Source organism: Oncorhynchus mykiss, chromosome 23 (genome assembly GCF_013265735.2).
Source record: "Oncorhynchus mykiss isolate Arlee chromosome 23, USDA_OmykA_1.1, whole genome shotgun sequence".
In the NCBI taxonomy this organism is placed as follows: Eukaryota; Metazoa; Chordata; class Actinopteri; order Salmoniformes; family Salmonidae; genus Oncorhynchus; species Oncorhynchus mykiss.
In genome coordinates, this window is record NC_048587.1 from 54,074,240 (window position 1) to 54,098,057 (window position 23,818).

The 23,818-nt window shown below is 39.1% G+C and overlaps 1 protein-coding gene across 3 annotated transcripts; it reads left to right on the forward strand.

Annotated features, from left to right (window-relative positions):
- The first annotated feature begins 116 nt into the window (after nt 1-116).
- On the forward strand, nt 117-23,582 carry LOC110502976 (conserved oligomeric Golgi complex subunit 2). 3 transcript variants are annotated; one of them, XM_036960794.1, is made up of 18 exons: nt 117-374; nt 631-792; nt 1,107-1,172; nt 2,825-2,905; nt 3,088-3,191; nt 4,888-4,996; nt 5,195-5,374; nt 5,675-5,799; nt 17,377-17,503; nt 17,691-17,830; nt 18,655-18,716; nt 19,091-19,239; nt 19,473-19,658; nt 20,140-20,212; nt 20,384-20,526; nt 20,708-20,847; nt 22,799-22,979; nt 23,164-23,582. In XM_036960794.1, exons 1-18 carry the CDS (start codon nt 318-320, stop codon nt 23,269-23,271), a joined length of 2,193 nt encoding a protein of 730 aa, XP_036816689.1. In that variant the 5' UTR covers nt 117-317; the 3' UTR covers nt 23,272-23,582. The 3 variants fall into 3 exon arrangements, with proteins under 3 accessions (XP_036816689.1, XP_021437006.2, XP_036816690.1); XM_021581331.2 differs by having other exon boundaries at nt 118-374; nt 19,088-19,239; XM_036960795.1 differs by lacking the exons at nt 117-374; nt 1,107-1,172; nt 2,825-2,905; nt 3,088-3,191 and having other exon boundaries at nt 661-792; nt 19,088-19,239.
- The last annotated feature ends 236 nt before the right edge of the window (nt 23,583-23,818 follow it).

Below are 23,818 nucleotides of genomic sequence, written 5' to 3' on the forward strand. Positions count from 1 at the left end.
TTTCAAATCAGTTTTGAAAACGTTTAATGAATTTATGTGGAAAGGAACACAACAGCAGGACAAGATATTTATTTTTAAGACCACCATATTTTTTGAAAAACCCAAGCAGCGCTCCCCTTAGTGCCCTGTGGGGGGTGCAGTAGACTGGTTCGCGGAAGTCATCTTGCTTTTTGGTGTGGTACCCTGTCATGTTTGCGGAAGTATACTTTGTCTTCTCCCCTCTGTCATTCTTCAGAAAGTATTTTGCAACATTCGTTACTTTATAGTATAACTACATGTCCAGGCTTTTCTGATTTCAAAGATAGTACAAAAGAAAGATGAATCTGCCAAAGGGGCCGGATTATCTGTGTTTCGACAAGGACGTGTTTATGAAGGTAAGAATTTGCCTTTTGAAACTAGCTAGCTGGCTAGCAATGCCATAGGTTAGCTAGCAGTGATCAGCCAAACTGGCTTCATCACTTGTTATGAAACGACTTATATAAGTTTGTCTCGTAGTATTTATCTACCTAAACCCTATTAGAAATGGCAAGTTAGTTTCTGCTGTACATAATTTGCAGAATCTTAGCTAGCTAGCTAGCTAACTAACTACATGATCATTCATGACATGTTTACATCATCTGTTGCATTCAGGATGACTTCGACGTGGATCAGTTTGTTGCAGATTGCAGAAAGCATGTCCAACTGGAGGAGATGCGCGAGGACCTTGAGATGTATTACAAACAGCTCAAAACAGCCATGGTTGAGCTCATCAATAAAGACTATGCTGACTTTGTCAACCTCTCCACCAATCTGGTGAGTTTCTATGGCTGACACGTTCAAGATGCTGCAGTGTCCCCCACCCATACGCTGCATTAGGGAATGTTTACAACCATGCATTTTCAGCCAAATAACAAGATAGCAATCATATTTTACGATGATGTCACTCAAAAGAAACTAGGAGCAACTGAGAGCAACAGCAGGAATCTGCTCAATATAGATAGATGTAGGATAATGATGATGTCAGTTTGTTCTTCCTAACAGTTGTTCCAGCTAGGATCAGGACTTTTACATGTCAAATAGGCCTAATAGCTACAGTAGCTAGATAATAATGGATATCATTTATTTAGGTTGGAATGGACAAAGCCCTGAACCAGCTATCAGTACCACTGGGTCAGTTGCGTGAAGAGGTGCTGGTATGTGCTCTGTTTCACTCTATTTTTTTCATATTATGATCAATTGGATTTACCTTCATTTCTGTTGACTTGGTCACATGTTGTCCTTTTTCTATTGACTTGGTCACATGTTGTCCTTTTTCTGTTGACTTGGTCACATGTTTTCCTTTTTCTGTTGACTTGGTCACATGTTGTCCTTTTTCTGTTGACTTGGCCACACACACTGTCCTTTTTCTGTTGACTTAGCCACACACACTGTCCTTTTTCTGTTGACTTGGTCACACACGCTGTCCTAAATCTGTTGACTTGGTCACATGTTGTCCTTTTTCTGTTGACTTGGTCACATGTTGTCCTTTTTCTGTTGACTTGGTCACATGTTGTCCTTTTTCTGTTGACTTGGCCACACACTCCTTTTTCTGTTGACTTGGTCACATGTTGTCCTTTTTCTGTTGACTTGGTCACGTGTTGACCTTTTTCTGTTGACTTGGTCACATGTTGTCCTTTTTCTGTTGACTTGGCCACACACTGTCCTTTTTCTGTTGACTTGGTCACATGTTGTCCTTTTTCTGTTGACTTGGTCACATTTTGTCCTTTTTCTGTTGACTTGGTCACACACGCTGTCCTTTTTCTGTTGACTTGGTCACACGCGCTGTCCTATTTCTGTTGACTTGGTCACACGCGCTGTCCTATTTCTGTTGACTTGGTCACACGCGCTGTCCTATTTCTGTTGACTTGGTCACATTTTGTCCTTTTTCTGTTGACTTGGTCACACACGCTGTCCTATTTCTGTTGACTTGGTCACACACGCTGTCCTATTTCTGTTGACTTGGTCACATGTTGTCCTTTTTCTGTTGACTTGGTCACATGTTGTCCTTTTTCTGTTGACTTGGTCACATTTTGTCCTTTTTCTGTTGACTTGGTCACACACGCTGTCCTATTTCTGTTGACTTGGTCACACACGCTGTCCTATTTCTGTTGACTTGGTCACATGTTGTCCTTTTTCTGTTGACTTGGTCACACGCGCTGTCCTATTTCTGTTGACTTGGTCACACGCGCTGTCCTATTTCTGTTGACTTGGTCACACGCGCTGTCCTATTTCTGTTGACTTGGTCACATGTTGTCCTTTTTCTGTTGACTTGGTCACACACACTGTCCTTTTTCTGTTGACTTGGTCACATTTTGTCCTTTTTCTGTTGACTTGGTCACACACGCTGTCCTATTTCTGTTGACTTGGTCACACGCGCTGTCCTATTTCTGTTGACTTGGTCACACACGCTGTCCTATTTCTGTTGACTTGGTCACACGCGCTGTCCTATTTCTGTTGACTTGGTCACACGCGCTGTCCTATTTCTGTTGACTTGGTCACACGCGCTGTCCTATTTCTGTTGACTTGGTCACACGCGCTGTCCTATTTCTGTTGACTTGGTCACACATGTTGTCCTTTTTCTGTTGACTTGGTCACACACGCTGTCCCATTTCTGTTGACTTGGTCACACGCGCTGTCCTATTTCTGTTGACTTGGTCACACGTGCTGTCCTATTTCTGTTGACTTGGTCACACGCGCTGTCCTATTTCTGTTGACTTGGTCACACACGTTGTCTTATTTCTGTTGACTCGGCCACACATGTTGTCCTATTTTTGTGTGTTGTGTTGGTGTCCTTTTTACTTCTCAGAACTTGAGAACATCTGTAAGTGAGGTGGTCCAAGCCATTGACAACCAGCTATCCAAGCAAAATGATTTGCAAAACAAAAAGGTTTGTTAACCTTCTGTCTACCATTTCAAACAATAGTTTTTCTATGACATACAGTACATTTGTATGTGTGTAGCTGGATGCGTACACTTTTGCAATTCATTTAGACAAAAGATTATGATTCAAAGAAAAGTTAGACGAATTTCTTTAAACTGTCATGTTTCTCTTTTCTTCGTTTAAACCAGATCAATGTCATGAAACTCATACAAGTTGTTCGATCAGTAGAGAAGATTGAAAAAATCCTACATTCTCAGAACTCAAAAGACTGGACATCTCTTGAGATGAGCAGGTCCGTTTAAAAAGAGTTTGCATCAGCTTTTTGCTGATTTGACATAGGCTATTTACCATACGAATGTATCTGTTAATGATGAATACAGTCTATTTACCATACGGATGTATCTGTTAATGATGAATACAGTCTATTTACCATACGGATGTATCTGTTAATGATGAATACAGGCTATTTACCATACGAATGTATCTGTTAATGATGAATACAGTCTATTTACCATACGGATGTATCTGTAAATGAAGAATACAGGCTATTAACCATACGAATGTATCTGTTAATGATGAATACAGGCTATTTACCATACGGATGTATCTGTTAATGAAGAATACAGGCTATTTACCATACGAATAAACCTGTTAATGAAGAATACAGGCTATTTACCATACGAATAAACCTGTTAATGAAGAATACAGGCTATTTACCAATCGGATGTATCTGTTAATGAAGAATACAGGCTATTTACCATACAGTTGGAGTCGGAAGTTTATATACACTTACATACACTTATGGTTGCTGTACAGACAGATTATTTCACTTATAATTCACTATCACAATTCCAGTGGGTCAGAAGTTTACATACATTAAGTTGACTGTGCCTTTAAACAGCTTGGAAAATTCCAGAAAATTATGTCATGGCTTTAGAAGCTTCTGGTAGGCTAATTGACATAATTTGAGTCTTTTGGAGGTGTACCTGTGGATGTATTTCAATGCCTACTTTCAAACTCAGTGCCTCTTTGCTTGACATCATGGGAAAATCAAAAGAAATCAGCCAAGACCTCAGAAAAAAAATTGTAGACCTCCACAAGCCTGGTTCATCCTTGGGAGCAATTTCCAAACCCCTGAAGGTTCCACGTTCATCTATACAAACAATAGTACCCAAGTATAAACACCATGGGACCATGCAGCCGTCATACCACTCAGGAAGGAGACGCGTTCGGTCTCCTAGAGAAGAACGTACCATGGTACGAAAAGTGCAAATCAATCCCAGAACAACAGCAAAGGACCTTGTGAAGATGCTGGAGGAAACGGGTACAAAAGTATCTATATCCACAGTAAAAATAAGTCCTATATTGACATAACCTGAAAGGTCGATCAGCAAGAAGCTCCTGCTCCAAAACCACCATAAAAAAGCCAGGCAACTGCACATGATGACAAAGATCGTACTTTTTGGAGAAATGTCCTCTGGTCTGATGAAACAAAAGTAGAACTGTTTGGCCATAATGATCAAGGAGCAAGGAGGCCTACAAACCTGACTCAGTTACACCAGCTCTGTCAGGAGGAATGGGCCAGAATTCACCCAATTTATTGTGGGAAGCTTGTGGAAGGCTACCTGAAACCTTTGACCCAAGTTAAACCATTTTAAAGGCATTGCTACCAAATACTAATTGAGTGTATGTAAACTTCTGACCCACTAGGAATGTGATGAAAGAAATAAAAGCTGAAACAAATCACTCTACCATTATTCTGACATTTCACATTCTTAGAATATAGTGGTGATCCTAACTGACCTAAGACAGGACATTTTTACTAGGATTAAATGTCAGGAATTGTGAAAAACTGAGTTTAAATGTATTTGGCAGAGGTATATGTAAACTTCCGACTTCAACTGTATCGCTGTTATTAATGATGGATACAGTCTATTTACCATGCGGATGTATCTCAGTTAAAGTTTGCCGTTTCTTTTGCTTTGTAGTCCTCTCTTAGCTGGCCAGATTCTGGAGCGGATTGCCACAGAGTTCAACCAGCTGCAGTTCCATGCTGTCCAAAGCAAGGGCATGCCCCTGCTGGACAAAGTCAGGCCTGTACGTCCCATCACATCATTCAATATTGACGGCCCCATTGGATTTGTGGAGTTGATTTTCAGTACACAAACTAGACTAAGGTTAATGGCTGAAAATGGCCATGCCTGTCCATTGCAAACATCCCTTTACTGACACTATGCCTGTCCATTGTAAACATCCCTTTACTGACACTGTGTCTGTGTACGATTTGTGTTGTAGCGTATTTCTGGCATCACGTCCACACTACAGCAGTCTTTGGAGGGGCTCCTCATACAGGGCCTCCAGACCTCTAACGTGGACATTGTGCGTCACTGTCTACGCACCTATGCCACCATCGACAAGACCAGGGACGCAGAGGCACTGGTGGGACAAGTCCTGGTCAAGCCTTATATGGACATGGTGAGGTTGTGTTTTATCTGAACCATCAAGATCAGAAGAGCATTTAGTGCTGGTGTCCCGTACCCAGATTGAACCTACTCCTGGATTTAAAAACTGAATTTTATTTGCTTTTAAATCCAGAAATAGGCTTTATCTTGTTTCTGATAATCCAGCTCTTAGTGCCCAGCTCACCAATATCTTTGTGAAACGATGCAGAAATTGACAGTTCAATAACTTTGTGCCGTGTTCTGCTTCGGAGATGAAGTCAATGTTTCCCTCTCTATAGAAACAGTACTTCAGTTACTATTTTGTTATCAACAGGTCATTGTTGAACAGTTTGTCAAGTCCACCCCCAATGGCCTTCAAATATTGTACACCAAGCTCCTACAGTTTGTGCCACATCACTGTAAACTGCTGCGCGAGGTGACTGGAATGGTCATTTCAAGGTAAGCCCCATAGCTGTCCACAAAGGCAAAGTTCTAAATGCTTCTCTCCCTTCAGATATAAGAAAGTACATGACAGAATGGTAGTTACACATTGAAAACCCAGAAAGTACATGGTAGAATGGTAGTTAAACATTGAAAACCCAGAAAGTACATGGTAGAATGGTAGTTACACATTGAAAACCCAGAAAGTACATGGTAGAATGGTAGTTACACATTGAAAACCCAGAAAGTACATGGTAGAATGGTAGTTACACATTGAAAACCCAGAAAGTACATGACAGAATGGTAGTTACACATTGAAAACCCAGAAAGTACATGACAGAATGGTAGTTACACATTGAAAACCCAGAAAGTACATGACAGAATGGTAGTTACACATTGAAAACCCAGAAAGTACATGACAGAATGGTAGTTACACATTGAAAACCCAGAAAGTACATGGTAGAATGGTAGTTACACATTGAAAACCCAGAAAGTACATGACAGAATGGTAGTTACACATTGAAAACCCAGAAAGTACATGGTAGAATGGTAGTTACACATTGAAAACCCAGAAAGTACATGGTAGAATGGTAGTTACACATTGAAAACCCAGAAAGTACATGACAGAATGGTAGTTGCACATTGAAAACCCAGAAAATACATGGTAGAATGGTAGTTACACATTGAAAACCCAGAAAGTACATGGTAGAATGGTAGTTACACATTGAAAACCCAGAAAGTACATGGTAGAATGGTAGTTACACATTGAAAACCCAGAAAGTACATGACAGAATGGTAGTTACACATTGAAAACCCAGAAAGTACATGACAGAATGGTAGTTACACATTGAAAACCCAGAAAGTACATGGTAGAATGGTAGTTACACAATGAAAACCCAGAAAGTACATGGTAGAATGGTAGTTACACATTGAAAACCCAGAAAGTACATGACAGAATGGTAGTTACACATTGAAAACCCAGAAAGTACATGACAGAAGGGTAGTTACACATTGAAAACCCAGAAAGTACATGGTAGAATGGTAGTTACACATTGAAAACCCAGAAAGTACATGACAGAATGGTAGTTACACATTGAAAACCCAGAAAGTACATGGTAGAATGGTAGTTACACATTGAAAACCCAGAAAGTACATGGTAGAATGGTAGTTACACATTGAAAACCCAGAAAGTACATGACAGAATGGTAGTTACACATTGAAAACCCAGAAAGTACATGACAGAATGGTAGTTACACATTGAAAACCCAGAAAGTACATGACAGAATGGTAGTTACACATTGAAAACCCAGAAAGTACATGACAGAATGGTAGTTACACATTGAAAACCCAGAAAGTACATGGTAGAATGGTAGTTACACATTGAAAACCCAGAAAGTACATGACAGAATGGTAGTTACACATTGAAAACCCAGAAAGTACATGGTAGAATGGTAGTTACACATTGAAAACCCAGAAAGTACATGGTAGAATGGTAGTTACACATTGAAAACCCAGAAAGTACATGACAGAATGGTAGTTACACATTGAAAACCCAGAAAGTACATGACAGAATGGTAGTTACACATTGAAAACCCAGAAAATACATGGTAGAATGGTAGTTACACATTGAAAACCCAGAAAGTACATGACAGAATGGTAGTTACACATTGAAAACCCAGAAAGTACATGACAGAATGGTAGTTACACATTGAAAACCCAGAAAGTACATGACAGAATGGTAGTTACACATTGAAAACCCAGAAAGTACATGGTAGAATGGTAGTTACACATTGAAAACCCAGAAAGTACATGGTAGAATGGTAGTTACACATTGAAAACCCAGAAAGTACATGGTAGAATGGTAGTTACACATTGAAAACTCAGAAAGTACATGACAGAATGGTAGTTACACATTGAAAACCCAGAAAGTACATGGTAGAATGGTAGTTACACATTGAAAACCCAGAAAGTACATGACAGAATGGTAGTTACACATTGAAAACCCAGAAAGTACATGGTAGAATGGTAGTTACACATTGAAAACCCAGAAAGTACATGGTAGAATGGTAGTTACACATTGAAAACCCAGAAAGTACATGACAGAATGGTAGTTACATATTGAAAACCCAGAAAGTACATGACAGAATGGTAGTTACACATTGAAAACCCAGAAAGCACATGACAGAATGGTAGTTACACATTGAAAACCCAGAAAGTACATGGTAGAATGGTAGTTACACATTGAAAACCCAGAAAGTACATGGTAGAATGGTAGTTACACATTGAAAACCCAGAAAGTACATGACAGAATGGTAGTTACACATTGAAAACCCAGAAAGTACATGGTAGAATGGTAGTTACACATTGAAAACCCAGAAAGTACATGGTAGAATGGTAGTTACACATTGAAAACCCAGAAAGTACATGGTAGAATGGTAGTTACACATTGAAAACCCAGAAAGTACATGACAGAATGGTAGTTACATATTGAAAACCCAGAAAGTACATGACAGAATGGTAGTTACACATTGAAAACCCAGAAAGCACATGACAGAATGGTAGTTACACATTGAAAACCCAGAAAGTACATGGTAGAATGGTAGTTACACATTGAAAACCCAGAAAGTACATGGTAGAATGGTAGTTACACATTGAAAACCCAGAAAGTACATGACAGAATGGTAGTTACACATTGAAAACCCAGAAAGTACATGACAGAATGGTAGTTACACATTGAAAACCCAGAAAATACATGGTAGAATGGTAGTTACACATTGAAAACCCAGAAAGTACATGGTAGAATGGTAGTTACACATTGAAAACCCAGAAAGTACATGGTAGAATGGTAGTTACACATTGAAAACCCAGAAAGTACATGACAGAATGGTAGTTACACATTGAAAACCCAGAAAGTACATGGTAGAATGGTAGTTACACATTGAAAACCCAGAAAGTACATGGTAGAATGGTAGTTACACATTGAAAACCCAGAAAGTACATGACAGAATGGTAGTTACACATTGAAAACCCAGAAAGTACATGACAGAATGGTAGTTACACATTGAAAACCCAGAAAGTATATGACAGAATGGTAGTTACACATTGAAAACCCAGAAAGTACATGGTAGAATGGTAGTTACACATTGAAAACCCAGAAAGTACATGGTAGAATGGTAGTTACACATTGAAAACCCAGAAAGTACATGACAGAATGGTAGTTACACATTGAAAACCCAGAAAGCACATGACAGAATGGTAGTTACACATTGAAAACCCAGAAAGTACATGGTAGAATGGTAGTTACACATTGAAAACCCAGAAAGTACATGGTAGAATGGTAGTTACACATTGAAAACCCAGAAAGTACATGACAGAATGGTAGTTACACATTGAAAACCCAGAAAGTACATGACAGAATGGTAGTTACACATTGAAAACCCAGAAAATACATGGTAGAATGGTAGTTACACATTGAAAACCCAGAAAGTACATGGTAGAATGGTAGTTACACATTGAAAACCCAGAAAGTACATGGTAGAATGGTAGTTACACATTGAAAACCCAGAAAGTACATGACAGAATGGTAGTTACACATTGAAAACCCAGAAAGTACATGGTAGAATGGTAGTTACACATTGAAAACCCAGAAAGTACATGGTAGAATGGTAGTTACACATTGAAAACCCAGAAAGTACATGACAGAATGGTAGTTACACATTGAAAACCCAGAAAGTACATGACAGAATGGTAGTTACACATTGAAAACCCAGAAAGTATATGACAGAATGGTAGTTACACATTGAAAACCCAGAAAGTACATGGTAGAATGGTAGTTACACATTGAAAACCCAGAAAGTACATGGTAGAATGGTAGTTACACATTGAAAACCCAGAAAGTACATGACAGAATGGTAGTTACACATTGAAAACCCAGAAAGTACATGACAGAATGGTAGTTACACATTGAAAACCCAGAAAATACATGGTAGAATGGTAGTTACACATTGAAAACCCAGAAAGTACATGACAGAATGGTAGTTACACATTGAAAACCCAGAAAGTACATGACAGAATGGTAGTTACACATTGAAAACCCAGAAAGTACATGACAGAATGGTAGTTACACATTGAAAACCCAGAAAGTACATGGTAGAATGGTAGTTACACATTGAAAACCCAGAAAGTACATGACAGAATGGTAGTTACACATTGAAAACCCAGAAAATACATGGTAGAATGGTAGTTACACATTGAAAACCCAGAAAGTACATGGTAGAATGGTAGTTACACATTGAAAACCCAGAAAGTACATGGTAGAATGGTAGTTACACATTGAAAACCCAGAAAGTACATGACAGAATGGTAGTTACACATTGAAAACCCAGAAAGTACATGGTAGAATGGTAGTTACACATTGAAAACCCAGAAAGTACATGGTAGAATGGTAGTTACACATTGAAAACCCAGAAAGTACATGACAGAATGGTAGTTACACATTGAAAACCCAGAAAGTACATGACAGAATGGTAGTTACACATTGAAAACCCAGAAAGCACATGACAGAATGGTAGTTACACATTGAAAACCCAGAAAGTACATGGTAGAATGGTAGTTACACATTGAAAACCCAGAAAGTACATGGTAGAATGGTAGTTACACATTGAAAACCCAGAAAGTACATGACAGAATGGTAGTTACACATTGAAAACCCAGAAAGTACATGGTAGAATGGTAGTTACACATTGAAAACCCAGAAAGTACATGGTAGAATGGTAGTTACACATTGAAAACCCAGAAAGTACATGGTAGAATGGTAGTTACACATTGAAAACCCAGAAAGTACATGACAGAATGGTAGTTACATATTGAAAACCCAGAAAGTACATGACAGAATGGTAGTTACACATTGAAAACCCAGAAAGCACATGACAGAATGGTAGTTACACATTGAAAACCCAGAAAGTACATGGTAGAATGGTAGTTACACATTGAAAACCCAGAAAGTACATGGTAGAATGGTAGTTACACATTGAAAACCCAGAAAGTACATGACAGAATGGTAGTTACACATTGAAAACCCAGAAAGTACATGACAGAATGGTAGTTACACATTGAAAACCCAGAAAATACATGGTAGAATGGTAGTTACACATTGAAAACCCAGAAAGTACATGGTAGAATGGTAGTTACACATTGAAAACCCAGAAAGTACATGGTAGAATGGTAGTTACACATTGAAAACCCAGAAAGTACATGACAGAATGGTAGTTACACATTGAAAACCCAGAAAGTACATGGTAGAATGGTAGTTACACATTGAAAACCCAGAAAGTACATGGTAGAATGGTAGTTACACATTGAAAACCCAGAAAGTACATGACAGAATGGTAGTTACACATTGAAAACCCAGAAAGTACATGACAGAATGGTAGTTACACATTGAAAACCCAGAAAGTATATGACAGAATGGTAGTTACACATTGAAAACCCAGAAAGTACATGGTAGAATGGTAGTTACACATTGAAAACCCAGAAAGTACATGGTAGAATGGTAGTTACACATTGAAAACCCAGAAAGTACATGACAGAATGGTAGTTACACATTGAAAACCCAGAAAGCACATGACAGAATGGTAGTTACACATTGAAAACCCAGAAAGTACATGGTAGAATGGTAGTTACACATTGAAAACCCAGAAAGTACATGGTAGAATGGTAGTTACACATTGAAAACCCAGAAAGTACATGACAGAATGGTAGTTACACATTGAAAACCCAGAAAGTACATGACAGAATGGTAGTTACACATTGAAAACCCAGAAAATACATGGTAGAATGGTAGTTACACATTGAAAACCCAGAAAGTACATGGTAGAATGGTAGTTACACATTGAAAACCCAGAAAGTACATGGTAGAATGGTAGTTACACATTGAAAACCCAGAAAGTACATGACAGAATGGTAGTTACACATTGAAAACCCAGAAAGTACATGGTAGAATGGTAGTTACACATTGAAAACCCAGAAAGTACATGGTAGAATGGTAGTTACACATTGAAAACCCAGAAAGTACATGACAGAATGGTAGTTACACATTGAAAACCCAGAAAGTACATGACAGAATGGTAGTTACACATTGAAAACCCAGAAAGTATATGACAGAATGGTAGTTACACATTGAAAACCCAGAAAGTACATGGTAGAATGGTAGTTACACATTGAAAACCCAGAAAGTACATGGTAGAATGGTAGTTACACATTGAAAACCCAGAAAGTACATGACAGAATGGTAGTTACACATTGAAAACCCAGAAAGTACATGACAGAATGGTAGTTACACATTGAAAACCCAGAAAATACATGGTAGAATGGTAGTTACACATTGAAAACCCAGAAAGTACATGACAGAATGGTAGTTACACATTGAAAACCCAGAAAGTACATGACAGAATGGTAGTTACACATTGAAAACCCAGAAAGTACATGACAGAATGGTAGTTACACATTGAAAACCCAGAAAGTACATGGTAGAATGGTAGTTACACATTGAAAACCCAGAAAGTACATGACAGAATGGTAGTTACACATTGAAAACCCAGAAAGTACATGGTAGAATGGTAGTTACACATTGAAAACTCAGAAAGTACTTGACAGAATGGTAGTTACACATTGAAAACCCAGAAAGTACATGACAGAATTGTAGTTACACATTGAAAACCCAGAAAGTACATGACAGAATGGTAGTTACACATTGAAAACCCAGAAAGTACATGGTCGAATGGTAGTTACACATTGAAAACCCAGAAAGTACATGGTAGAATGGTAGTTACACATTGAAAACCCAGAAAGTACATGGTAGAATGGTAGTTACACATTGAACACCCAGAAAGTACATGACAGAATGGTAGTTACACATTGAAAACCCAGAAAGTACATGGTAGAATGGTAGTTACACATTGAAAACCCAGAAAGTACATGGTAGAATGGTAGTTACACATTGAAAACCCAGAAAGTACATGACAGAATGGTAGTTACACATTGAAAACCCAGAAAGTACATGACAGAATGGTAGTTACACATTGAAAACCCAGAAAATACATGGTAGAATGGTAGTTACACATTGAAAACCCAGAAAGTACATGACAGAATGGTAGTTACACATTGAAAACCCAGAAAGTACATGGTAGAATGGTAGTTACACATTGAAAACCCAGAAAGTACATGGTAGAATGGTAGTTACACATTGAAAACCCAGAAAGTACATGACAGAATGGTAGTTACACATTGAAAACCCAGAAAGTACATGGTAGAATGGTAGTTACACATTGAAAACCCAGAAAGTACATGGTAGAATGGTAGTTACACATTGAAAACCCAGAAAGTACATGACAGAATGGTAGTTACACATTGAAAACCCAGAAAGTACATGACAGAATGGTAGTTACACATTGAAAACCCAGAAAATACATGGTAGAATGGTAGTTACACATTGAAAACCCAGAAAGTACATGACAGAATGGTAGTTACACATTGAAAACCCAGAAAGTACATGACAGAATGGTAGTTACACATTGAAAACCCAGAAAGTACATGACAGAATGGTAGTTACACATTGAAAACCCAGAAAGTACATGGTAGAATGGTAGTTACACATTGAAAACCCAGAAAGTACATGGTAGAATGGTAGTTACACATTGAAAACCCAGAAAGTACATGACAGAATGGTAGTTACATATTGAAAACCCAGAAAGTACATGACAGAATGGTAGTTACACATTGAAAACCCAGAAAGCACATGACAGAATGGTAGTTACACATTGAAAACCCAGAAAGTACATGGTAGAATGGTAGTTACACATTGAAAACCCAGAAAGTACATGGTAGAATGGTAGTTACACATTGAAAACCCAGAAAGTACATGACAGAATGGTAGTTACACATTGAAAACCCAGAAAGTACATGGTAGAATGGTAGTTACACATTGAAAACCCAGAAAGTACATGGTAGAATGGTAGTTACACATTGAAAACCCAGAAAGTACATGACAGAATGGTAGTTACATATTGAAAACCCAGAAAGTACATGACAGAATGGTAGTTACACATTGAAAACCCAGAAAGCACATGACAGAATGGTAGTTACACATTGAAAACCCAGAAAGTACATGGTAGAATGGTAGTTACACATTGAAAACCCAGAAAGTACATGGTAGAATGGTAGTTACACATTGAAAACCCAGAAAGTACATGACAGAATGGTAGTTACACATTGAAAACCCAGAAAGTACATGACAGAATGGTAGTTACACATTGAAAACCCAGAAAATACATGGTAGAATGGTAGTTACACATTGAAAACCCAGAAAGTACATGGTAGAATGGTAGTTACACATTGAAAACCCAGAAAGTACATGGTAGAATGGTAGTTACACATTGAAAACCCAGAAAGTACATGACAGAATGGTAGTTACACATTGAAAACCCAGAAAGTACATGGTAGAATGGTAGTTACACATTGAAAACCCAGAAAGTACATGGTAGAATGGTAGTTACACATTGAAAACCCAGAAAGTACATGACAGAATGGTAGTTACACATTGAAAACCCAGAAAGTACATGACAGAATGGTAGTTACACATTGAAAACCCAGAAAGTATATGACAGAATGGTAGTTACACATTGAAAACCCAGAAAGTACATGGTAGAATGGTAGTTACACATTGAAAACCCAGAAAGTACATGGTAGAATGGTAGTTACACATTGAAAACCCAGAAAGTACATGACAGAATGGTAGTTACACATTGAAAACCCAGAAAGTACATGACAGAATGGTAGTTACACATTGAAAACCCAGAAAGCACATGACAGAATGGTAGTTACACATTGAAAACCCAGAAAGTACATGGTAGAATGGTAGTTACACATTGAAAACCCAGAAAGTACATGGTAGAATGGTAGTTACACATTGAAAACCCAGAAAGTACATGACAGAATGGTAGTTACACATTGAAAACCCAGAAAGTACATGACAGAATGGTAGTTACACATTGAAAACCCAGAAAATACATGGTAGAATGGTAGTTACACATTGAAAACCCAGAAAGTACATGGTAGAATGGTAGTTACACATTGAAAACCCAGAAAGTACATGGTAGAATGGTAGTTACACATTGAAAACCCAGAAAGTACATGACAGAATGGTAGTTACACATTGAAAACCCAGAAAGTACATGGTAGAATGGTAGTTACACATTGAAAACCCAGAAAGTACATGGTAGAATGGTAGTTACACATTGAAAACCCAGAAAGTACATGACAGAATGGTAGTTACACATTGAAAACCCAGAAAGTACATGACAGAATGGTAGTTACACATTGAAAACCCAGAAAGTATATGACAGAATGGTAGTTACACATTGAAAACCCAGAAAGTACATGGTAGAATGGTAGTTACACATTGAAAACCCAGAAAGTACATGGTAGAATGGTAGTTACACATTGAAAACCCAGAAAGTACATGACAGAATGGTAGTTACACATTGAAAACCCAGAAAGTACATGACAGAATGGTAGTTACACATTGAAAACCCAGAAAGTACATGACAGAATGGTAGTTACACATTGAAAACCCAGAAAGTACATGGTAGAATGGTAGTTACACATTGAAAACCCAGAAAGTACATGACAGAATGGTAGTTACACATTGAAAACCCAGAAAGTACATGGTAGAATGGTAGTTACACATTGAAAACCCAGAAAGTACATGACAGAATGGTAGTTACACATTGAAAACCCAGAAAGTACATGACAGAATGGTAGTTACACATTGAAAACCCAGAAAGTACATGACAGAATGGTAGTTACACATTGAAAACCCAGAAAGTACATGGTAGAATGGTAGTTACACATTGAAAACCCAGAAAGTACATGACAGAATGGTAGTTACACATTGAAAACCCAGAAAGTACATGGTAGAATGGTAGTTACACATTGAAAACTCAGAAAGTACTTGACAGAATGGTAGTTACACATTGAAAACCCAGAAAGTACATGACAGAATGGTAGTTACACATTGAAAACCCAGAAAGTACATGACAGAATGGTAGTTACACATTGAAAACCCAGAAAGTACATGGTCGAATGGTAGTTACACATTGAAAACCCAGAAAGTACATGGTAGAATGGTAGTTACACATTGAAAACCCAGAAAGTACATGGTAGAATGGTAGTTACACATTGAAAACCCAGAAAGTACATGGTAGAATGGTAGTTACACATTGAACACCCAGAAAGTACATGACAGAATGGTAGTTACACATTGAAAACCCAGAAAGTACATGGTAGAATGGTAGTTACACATTGAAAACCCAGAAAGTACATGGTAGAATGGTAGTTACACATTGAAAACCCAGAAAGTACATGACAGAATGGTAGTTACACATTGAAAACCCAGAAAGTACATGACAGAATGGTAGTTACACATTGAAAACCCAGAAAATACATGGTAGAATGGTAGTTACACATTGAAAACCCAGAAAGTACATGACAGAATGGTAGTTACACATTGAAAACCCAGAAAGTACATGGTAGAATGGTAGTTACACATTGAAAACCCAGAAAGTACATGGTAGAATGGTAGTTACACATTGAAAACCCAGAAAGTACATGACAGAATGGTAGTTACACATTGAAAACCCAGAAAGTACATGACAGAATGGTAGTTACACATTGAAAACCCAGAAAGTACATGGTAGAATGGTAGTTACACATTGAAAACCCAGAAAGTACATGGTAGAATGGTAGTTACACATTGAAAACCCGGAAAGTACATGGTAGAATGGTAGTTACACATTGAAAACCCGGAAAGTACATGGTAGAATGGTAGTTACACATTGAAAACCCAGAAAGTACATAGTAGTATGGTAGTTACACATTGAAAACCCAGAAAGTACATGGTAGAATGGTAGTTACACATTGAAAACCCAGAAAGTACATGATAGAATGGTAGTTACACATTGAAAACACAGAAAGTACACGGTAGAATGGTTGTTACATGTTCAAACCTAGAAAGTACATGGTAGAATGGTAGTTACGAGTTCATAACCTAGAAAGTACACTGTAGAATGGTTGTTACGTGTTCATAACCTAGAAAGTTCATGGTAGAATGGTAGTTGTGCATTCATAACCTAGAAAGTACGTCGTAAAATGGTAGTTACACGTGCAAAACCTAGAATGGTATTTACGCATTTAAAATCTAGAAAGTACATGGTAGAATGGTAGTTGTGCATTTATAACCCAGAAAGTATGTGGTAAAATGTTAGTTACGCATTCATAACCTAGAAAGTTCACGGTAGAATGGTCGTTACGTGTTCATAACCTAGAAAGTTCATGTTAGAATGGTAGTTACATGTTCATAACCTTGAAGTACGTGGTAAAATGGTAGTTGCGCGTTCATTATCCAGAAAGTATGTGGTAAAATAGTAGTTATGCGTTCACAACTCAGAAAGTATATGGTAGAATGGTGGTTAACCATTCATTATCTATGAATTTCTTGTTTGTTCTTTCTCATGTCTTTGCTTTCGGCTGTCTGTCCAGTGAGAAGGCAGACATCGTCCCGGGATACGACTTCTTGGTGAACTCAGTGTGGCCGGAAATCATCAAAGGTATCGAGGAGAGAATCGCATCTCTCTTCAATGTGGGCAACCCTGACACCTTTTATGACGTACGTACTCTAACTACCCAATCATGTTCCTCTGGCATCAAAACTGTCAAATCAACAACAACAAAAATCCAACAGAGCTTGGAAATGGAATAGTAGGGGAAACGCTGACCCTGAGAAGTCCTAGTCTGTACAAGTAGGAGAGGGAGGCTACATTCTCATTCGGTTCATGTTTGTATGTATTTTGCAGAGATACACTATCAGCATTGACTTTGTGAGAAAGTTTGAGAGACAGTGTGGCTCCCAAGCCAGTGTGAGGAGACTGAGAGCTCACGCCTCCTATCAGAGCTTCCACAACAAGTGGAACCTACCTATCTACTTCCAGCTCAGGTGAATAGCTGTGTGCTCCTGCATTGCTTGCTGTTTGAGGTTTTAGGCAGGGGTTCTGTATAGCACTTTGGGACATCAGCTGATGTAAGAAGGGCTTCATAAATACATTTGATTGATTGATTGCTCCATGACCTTTGACCTCTCTGCTTCCTGTACTGACCCAGTTATGTGCATGCATTACAGTAGTGTCACCTCAACAACTCAATCTGCCACAGTGCTGTCAGAAATGATATACTCTGGTAACCTCCCTGGCAGGGGGTGTTTCCTTTTTATTTCATTCATTTCATGTTATTTTTAAAACTTGCATGAATTTATGTATTCTGAAATCTATTAACAAGAATATCTACAACAAAAACACTTTGGATTTTGCTCCCTTTATAATTGTCACCTACCCTACTGATGTCCAGTCATCCATTTTACTTCCTGGAAATTGTGCTGTCCACATTATATGTTGTTACAGATAAGAAGAAGATATTTACGGGCTATGCGTCATAATATGTTGTCAGATTTGAGAGGTACTTTAGCATTGTGTCCAACACAAGTCTGTTTTTTTGCGTAAGGCCTGATGAATACTCCCTCTAAGGGAATATTGATTTTCTCTAGAGTCAACTTGAAGGTTGTTGGACACTCTGCCTTGCACTGTTTGTCAACCCCGGCACATTTTACAATGGAATATACATCATGCTGCACATACTCAACACTGTGTAATAAAAACAACGACATGTTTTTGATCAATTCCAACTGTTTTGCTCATAGAACAGCAAGCTGGCTTATATGTGTTCAACAGCCAGGCATTGACCTATTGTTCCCCATCTCTGTCACAGGTACAAGGAAATTGCTGCATGTTTAGAGAATGCTATTGCTGATGGGTTAGAGGCAGCACCAGGTTAGTAGCTATATCCAACTGTAATAACACGACAGACCCTGGTTCGATTCCAGGCTGTATCACAACCAGCCGTGATTGGGAGTCCCATAGGGCGGTGCACAATTGGCCCACCGTCGTCCAGGTTAGGGTTTGGCCGGGTTAGGCCATCATTGTAAATAAGAATTTGTTCTTAACTGATTTGCCTAGTTAAATAAAAGTAAAAACATTTTTTTTAAATATACAAATGGATAAGTTATTTTATTAGTCATTACCATAATATACAATATTACCTGATGGCTTCAATTATTTTCTCCCTTCCTACACTCTCTCTTCCTCCCCCCCACCCTCCCAACACACTCTCTCTTCCTCCCTATACACTCTCTCTTCCTCAGCAGGCAGCTCCTATCACCTGCTGGTGTCCCAAGTGCTGTGGAACAGCTTGGTCAGGTGCTGGGCGGAGAAGGTCTATCTGCCCCCGCTGGTTCACCGCTTCTGGAAGCTCACCCTGCAGCTGATCTCACGCTACTCCAAGTTCCTCACTGAGGTACAGCCTCCAACATGGCAATCCAACCTTCCTCCAACATGGCAACCCAACCTTTCCACTACAATATTAATGATAGTGTGCATAGTGTCTATAGATTCAGTGATACCTCTATTAATCTAGTGTTCAATGTAGCCTGCAGTGTCAGTATTCCAGTATTTTAAATGAGTCCTATAAAAGGAAATGCTGGTCACATTAAGTTGTCATGATTGGTGTTTCTGGACCCTGTCTCCTAGATGCTGACTAAATCTCCCTCCACGGAGGTCAGTAAAGACCCCGTGAGGCTCCTCCCCAGCTCCGCCTCCTCCACGTCCAGCCGCACCTCTCAGGATGATGGGGGCAGCGAGAGCGGCAGCCCAGCAACCCTCTCCACCAAACAGCTGGTCTTTATAGCCTCTGATGTGAACCAACTACAAGACCAGGTAGTGGTATGGACCATCTAGAAGAAAAAGAAACGCACACCTATTAAGACGAGGTGCTGGCTAGCGGAGTAGAAAACTTGAAAATAAAAGAGAGCCGCACACTCTAGGAGCTCAGATGCAAAAATGTAATTACCAACGTTTCGACAGCCAAGCTGATTATACCCTGATGAAGACAGCTTGGCTGTCAAAACGTTGGTAATTACATTTTTGCATCTGAGCTCCTAGAGTGTGCGGCTCTCTTTTATTTTCAAGTGGTGTGGACCAATCACAAGACCAGTTAGTGATATGGGCCAATCACAACAAGCCAATGCAGTTTTGTATTGTATTTACCTTACCTAGAAGCCAAACGGAATTGACACAAATCTTAATAATGCTGTTTTTAACAGTTGCTTTTAGGGTTAGGCAACATTAGACATGCTATTGCATGAACCTTAATTTGTTCATATTTTTCTCGACTATTAAAAGTTTGCCTTTCTCACAGATTACGGAACTTTCTGAGATGATTAAGCATAGACTGGAGATCATTGGGTACAACAACTTTGTAATTGTTGCAGGTATGTCATCATCATGCTTGAAAGATGAAAAGCACACATTGATACGTTGTTCCAGACAAGTGTTTAATCATGGTACTTATTCCATCAGCTCTTACTGCATGTTAGTTGATATATTGCCTTTTGATTGCCTTTTTGACAAGTGTCCCTCCCTGCCTTGTGTTCTCTCTCCAGAGGCCCTAGAAGACTCCAAAGCCTCCCTGTCTGGCTGCATTCCCACCTTGAACCGCAAGATGACTCAGCATTTAACCGAGAGGTGCTTCCGCTTCCTGAAGAGTGCTTCTGAAGTCCCCCGACTGTACCGCAGGACCAACAAGGTGAGACAGCCCGCCCCTCAGGTCCCTTCCTCTCAGAACAATGGAACAATGGTCCCATTAGGCTTCAACGTTGCTGAGATTATTAGAGAACATCTGCTGTACAGTACCAAAATACTGAAGAGTGCACCACCCTCCACACTCACAGGCTTGAAAACGTGCCTGTTCTTCATCCCTTGTATAGGAACTTCCCTCCAGAGCCTCTGCCTACATGGACAACGCCCTGCGGCCGCTGCACCAACTCCTGAGCGACTCCAAAGACATGGTGAAGCCCTCCATCTCCCAGGACTGGCTACGGATCACACTCAATGACTGCACTCACAGGTAGGGGGACTCTGCTGTCTGTTAGACTTCCTGAGTAACACTGCTGTAGTTGCCTACACATCTCCAATCCTCCAGTATCCCCAACAGCACACGCTTTTGTTTTTAACCTGTCTAGGACGGAACCCCTCGCCAACAGCCAATGAAATTGCAGGCCGCCAAATACAAATCAACAGAAATCTGATAAATCAAATTTCTCAAACTTACAAGTATTAGGCACCATTTTAAAGATACAATTCTTGTTAATCCAGCCACAGTGTCTGATTTCAAAAATGCTTTACAGCGAAAGCTCCACAAACGATTATGTTAGGTCACCACCAACTCACAGAAAAACCCAGCCATTTTTCCAGCCAAAGGGAGAAGTCACAAAAAGCACAAATAGAGATAAAATTAATCACTAACCTTTGATGATCTTCATCAGATGACACTCATAGGACTTCATGTTACACAATACCTGTATGTTTTGTTCGATAAAGTGCATATTTATATTAAAAAAATCGAATTTTACATTGGCGTGTTACGTTCAGTAGTTCTAAAACATGCGGTGATTGTGCAGAGAGCCACATGAATTCACAGAAATACTCATTACAAATGTTGATGAAAATTCAAGTGTTGTCCATGGAACTTTAGATACACTTCTCCTTAATGCAACCGCTGTGTCAGATTATTTTTTAACTTTACAGAAAAAGCATAATCTGAGTACGGCACTCAGAGCCCAAACCAGCCAATATAAATATCCTCCATGTTGCGCAGTCAACATTAGTCAAAAATAGCATTATAAATATTCGCTTACCTTTGATGAGCTTCATCAGAATGCACTCCCAGGAATCGCAGTTCCACAATAAATGTTTGTTTTGTTCGATAATGTCCATAATTTATGTCCAAATAGTTTCTTTTGTTAGGGCATTTGGTAAACAAATCCAAACGCGCGTTCAGGGCCAGTCGGACGAAAAGTTCAAAAAGTTATATTACAGGTCGAAGAAACTTGCCAAACTAAGTATAGAATCAATCTTTAGGATGTTTTTATCATAAATGTTCAATAATGTACCAACTGGAGAATTCCATTGCCTGTAGAAAAGCAATGGAACGAGAGAGACCTCGCATGACTGAGAACAAGGCTGCTGCCAGACCCCTTAGTCACACAGCTCTCATTCGCTCCCACTTCACAGTAGAAGCCTGAAACAATGTTCTAAAGGCGGTTGACATCTAGTGGAAACCTTAGAACGTGCAAAATTACCCATATCCCACTGTGTATTTGATAGGGTCTGAGTTCAAAAACTACAAACCTCAGATTTCCCACTTCCTGTTTGGATTTTTTCTCAGGTTTTTGCCTGCCATATGAGTTCTGTTATACTCACAGACATAATTCAAACCGTTTTAGAAACTTCAGAGTGTTTTCTATCAAATAATAATAATAATATGCATATATTAGCATCTGGGACTGAGTAGGAGGCAGTTTACTCTGGGCACGCTATTCATCAAAAGTGAAAATGCTGCCCCCTGTCCCAAAGAAGTTAACCCCAGACAAAAACACCTGATTCAACTTGTTGACAAGTAGAATCAGCTATGCTTGTACTGTTGGGGATACTGGAGGACCGGAGTTGGGAAACACATAACTAGAGTATACTGGCGACTGCTGAATGGGAAAAGGAGATCTTGTAAGGCGAATTCTGGTCCACATATACATATTCTACATTGAATGCATGCCTTAGTTTTTAGTCCTTGTATTGTGTTAAAATAATATTTAATACAATTTTAGGTATAGTCTTCTGCTTGCTCCCTCTAGGGTCAATGCAGTGAGTCACAATGTTTTGTCCAAAGAATGGCACCACACAAGGTCACCAACTAGCATTGAATTGAATTCCATGGCAGTCAACCGCACTAACTTAAGTAGCTTTTTGTTCTGCCCCACCAAGCACAGAAGTCTGTAATTTTCCATCTTGACTTTGGGCAGATATTTTGAAACCATATCAGATGTTTTGAGTTCTGTGAAAAAAATGGAGGAGAGTTTAAAGAGACTGAAGCAAGCAAGGAAAACAGTGACCACCAACATGACAGACACCACCGGAGGCCCCACAGACGACAGCAAGATCCGCCTGCAGCTGGCTTTGGATGTGGAGTACCTGGGAGAGCAGGTAGGGTTCACCCTGTTAGAGAATACCAACCGTATCTTGTAATTGTCCTTTGACTATGTTTTAGAAAGACAGCCTGTTTAACTCAAACAGTGGGAAGGAAGGAATGCATGTCAGGAAAATCCCCAGAATGATTGTTGTGATGGTAAGCTTCTAATACCATATTGATGTTTGTTTCCCATGATAGATTCAGAAGATGGGTCTGCAGCCTGCCGACATCACCATGTTCTCAACACTAAATGACTTGGTCCAAGGAGCACAGGACGGGACTCCATCAGAGCAGGCTGGACCATAATCCTGCACCAATGTACCTGTATGCTTGTAGAAAGAAAGCCCAGTGAAGGACTGGTTCATATTTATGTTGAACACTGATCATATGGGACATGGCATTGAAAATCAGGAGAATTTCTAAATGTCATTGTACAATAGCAATGAAATATTTCCTACTGGCTCCCTGGCTGTTCATAGCAGCAAATGTCTCATTTAAATGGTGCCTAAAGGGGTTAACCCTAACCCCTTTAAATATATTGTATGTGGTCAACAGAGTTGGTGAATGATGAGATATATATTGTACATTTTAAATAAAATGAATCAACGTTTTATTAACAGCTTTGAATTATTGTATGTTGTGTAAATGTGATTCAAGTGACCTAATAAGACATCTGTCTACGTTCAGCTGTTATGAGGGGTAACATAATAAAGTATCTCTCTAAGTTCAATGACAGTCAGTTCATTTGCTAGACAGGGATCAACCATCATTATTTTCTGGTCTGGTTTTGGGAAGAGGTTGTTCATTATTTTGTCTCAGGAGAAATGTAGTCACTAGCTATTCATTTTTGTTC

Bases quoted from the DNA above. Each gene is read 5' to 3' on its own strand.
- LOC110502976 (XM_021581331.2), top strand. From the start codon at position 318: ATGAATCTGCCAAAGGGGCCGGATTATCTGTGTTTCGACAAGGACGTG. The intron at 5,375-5,674 runs GTGAGGTTGTGT...TGTTATCAACAG, and splicing joins TCAAGCCTTATATGGACATG to GTCATTGTTGAACAGTTTGT. The intron at 5,800-17,376 runs GTAAGCCCCATA...CTGTCTGTCCAG, and splicing joins ACTGGAATGGTCATTTCAAG to TGAGAAGGCAGACATCGTCC.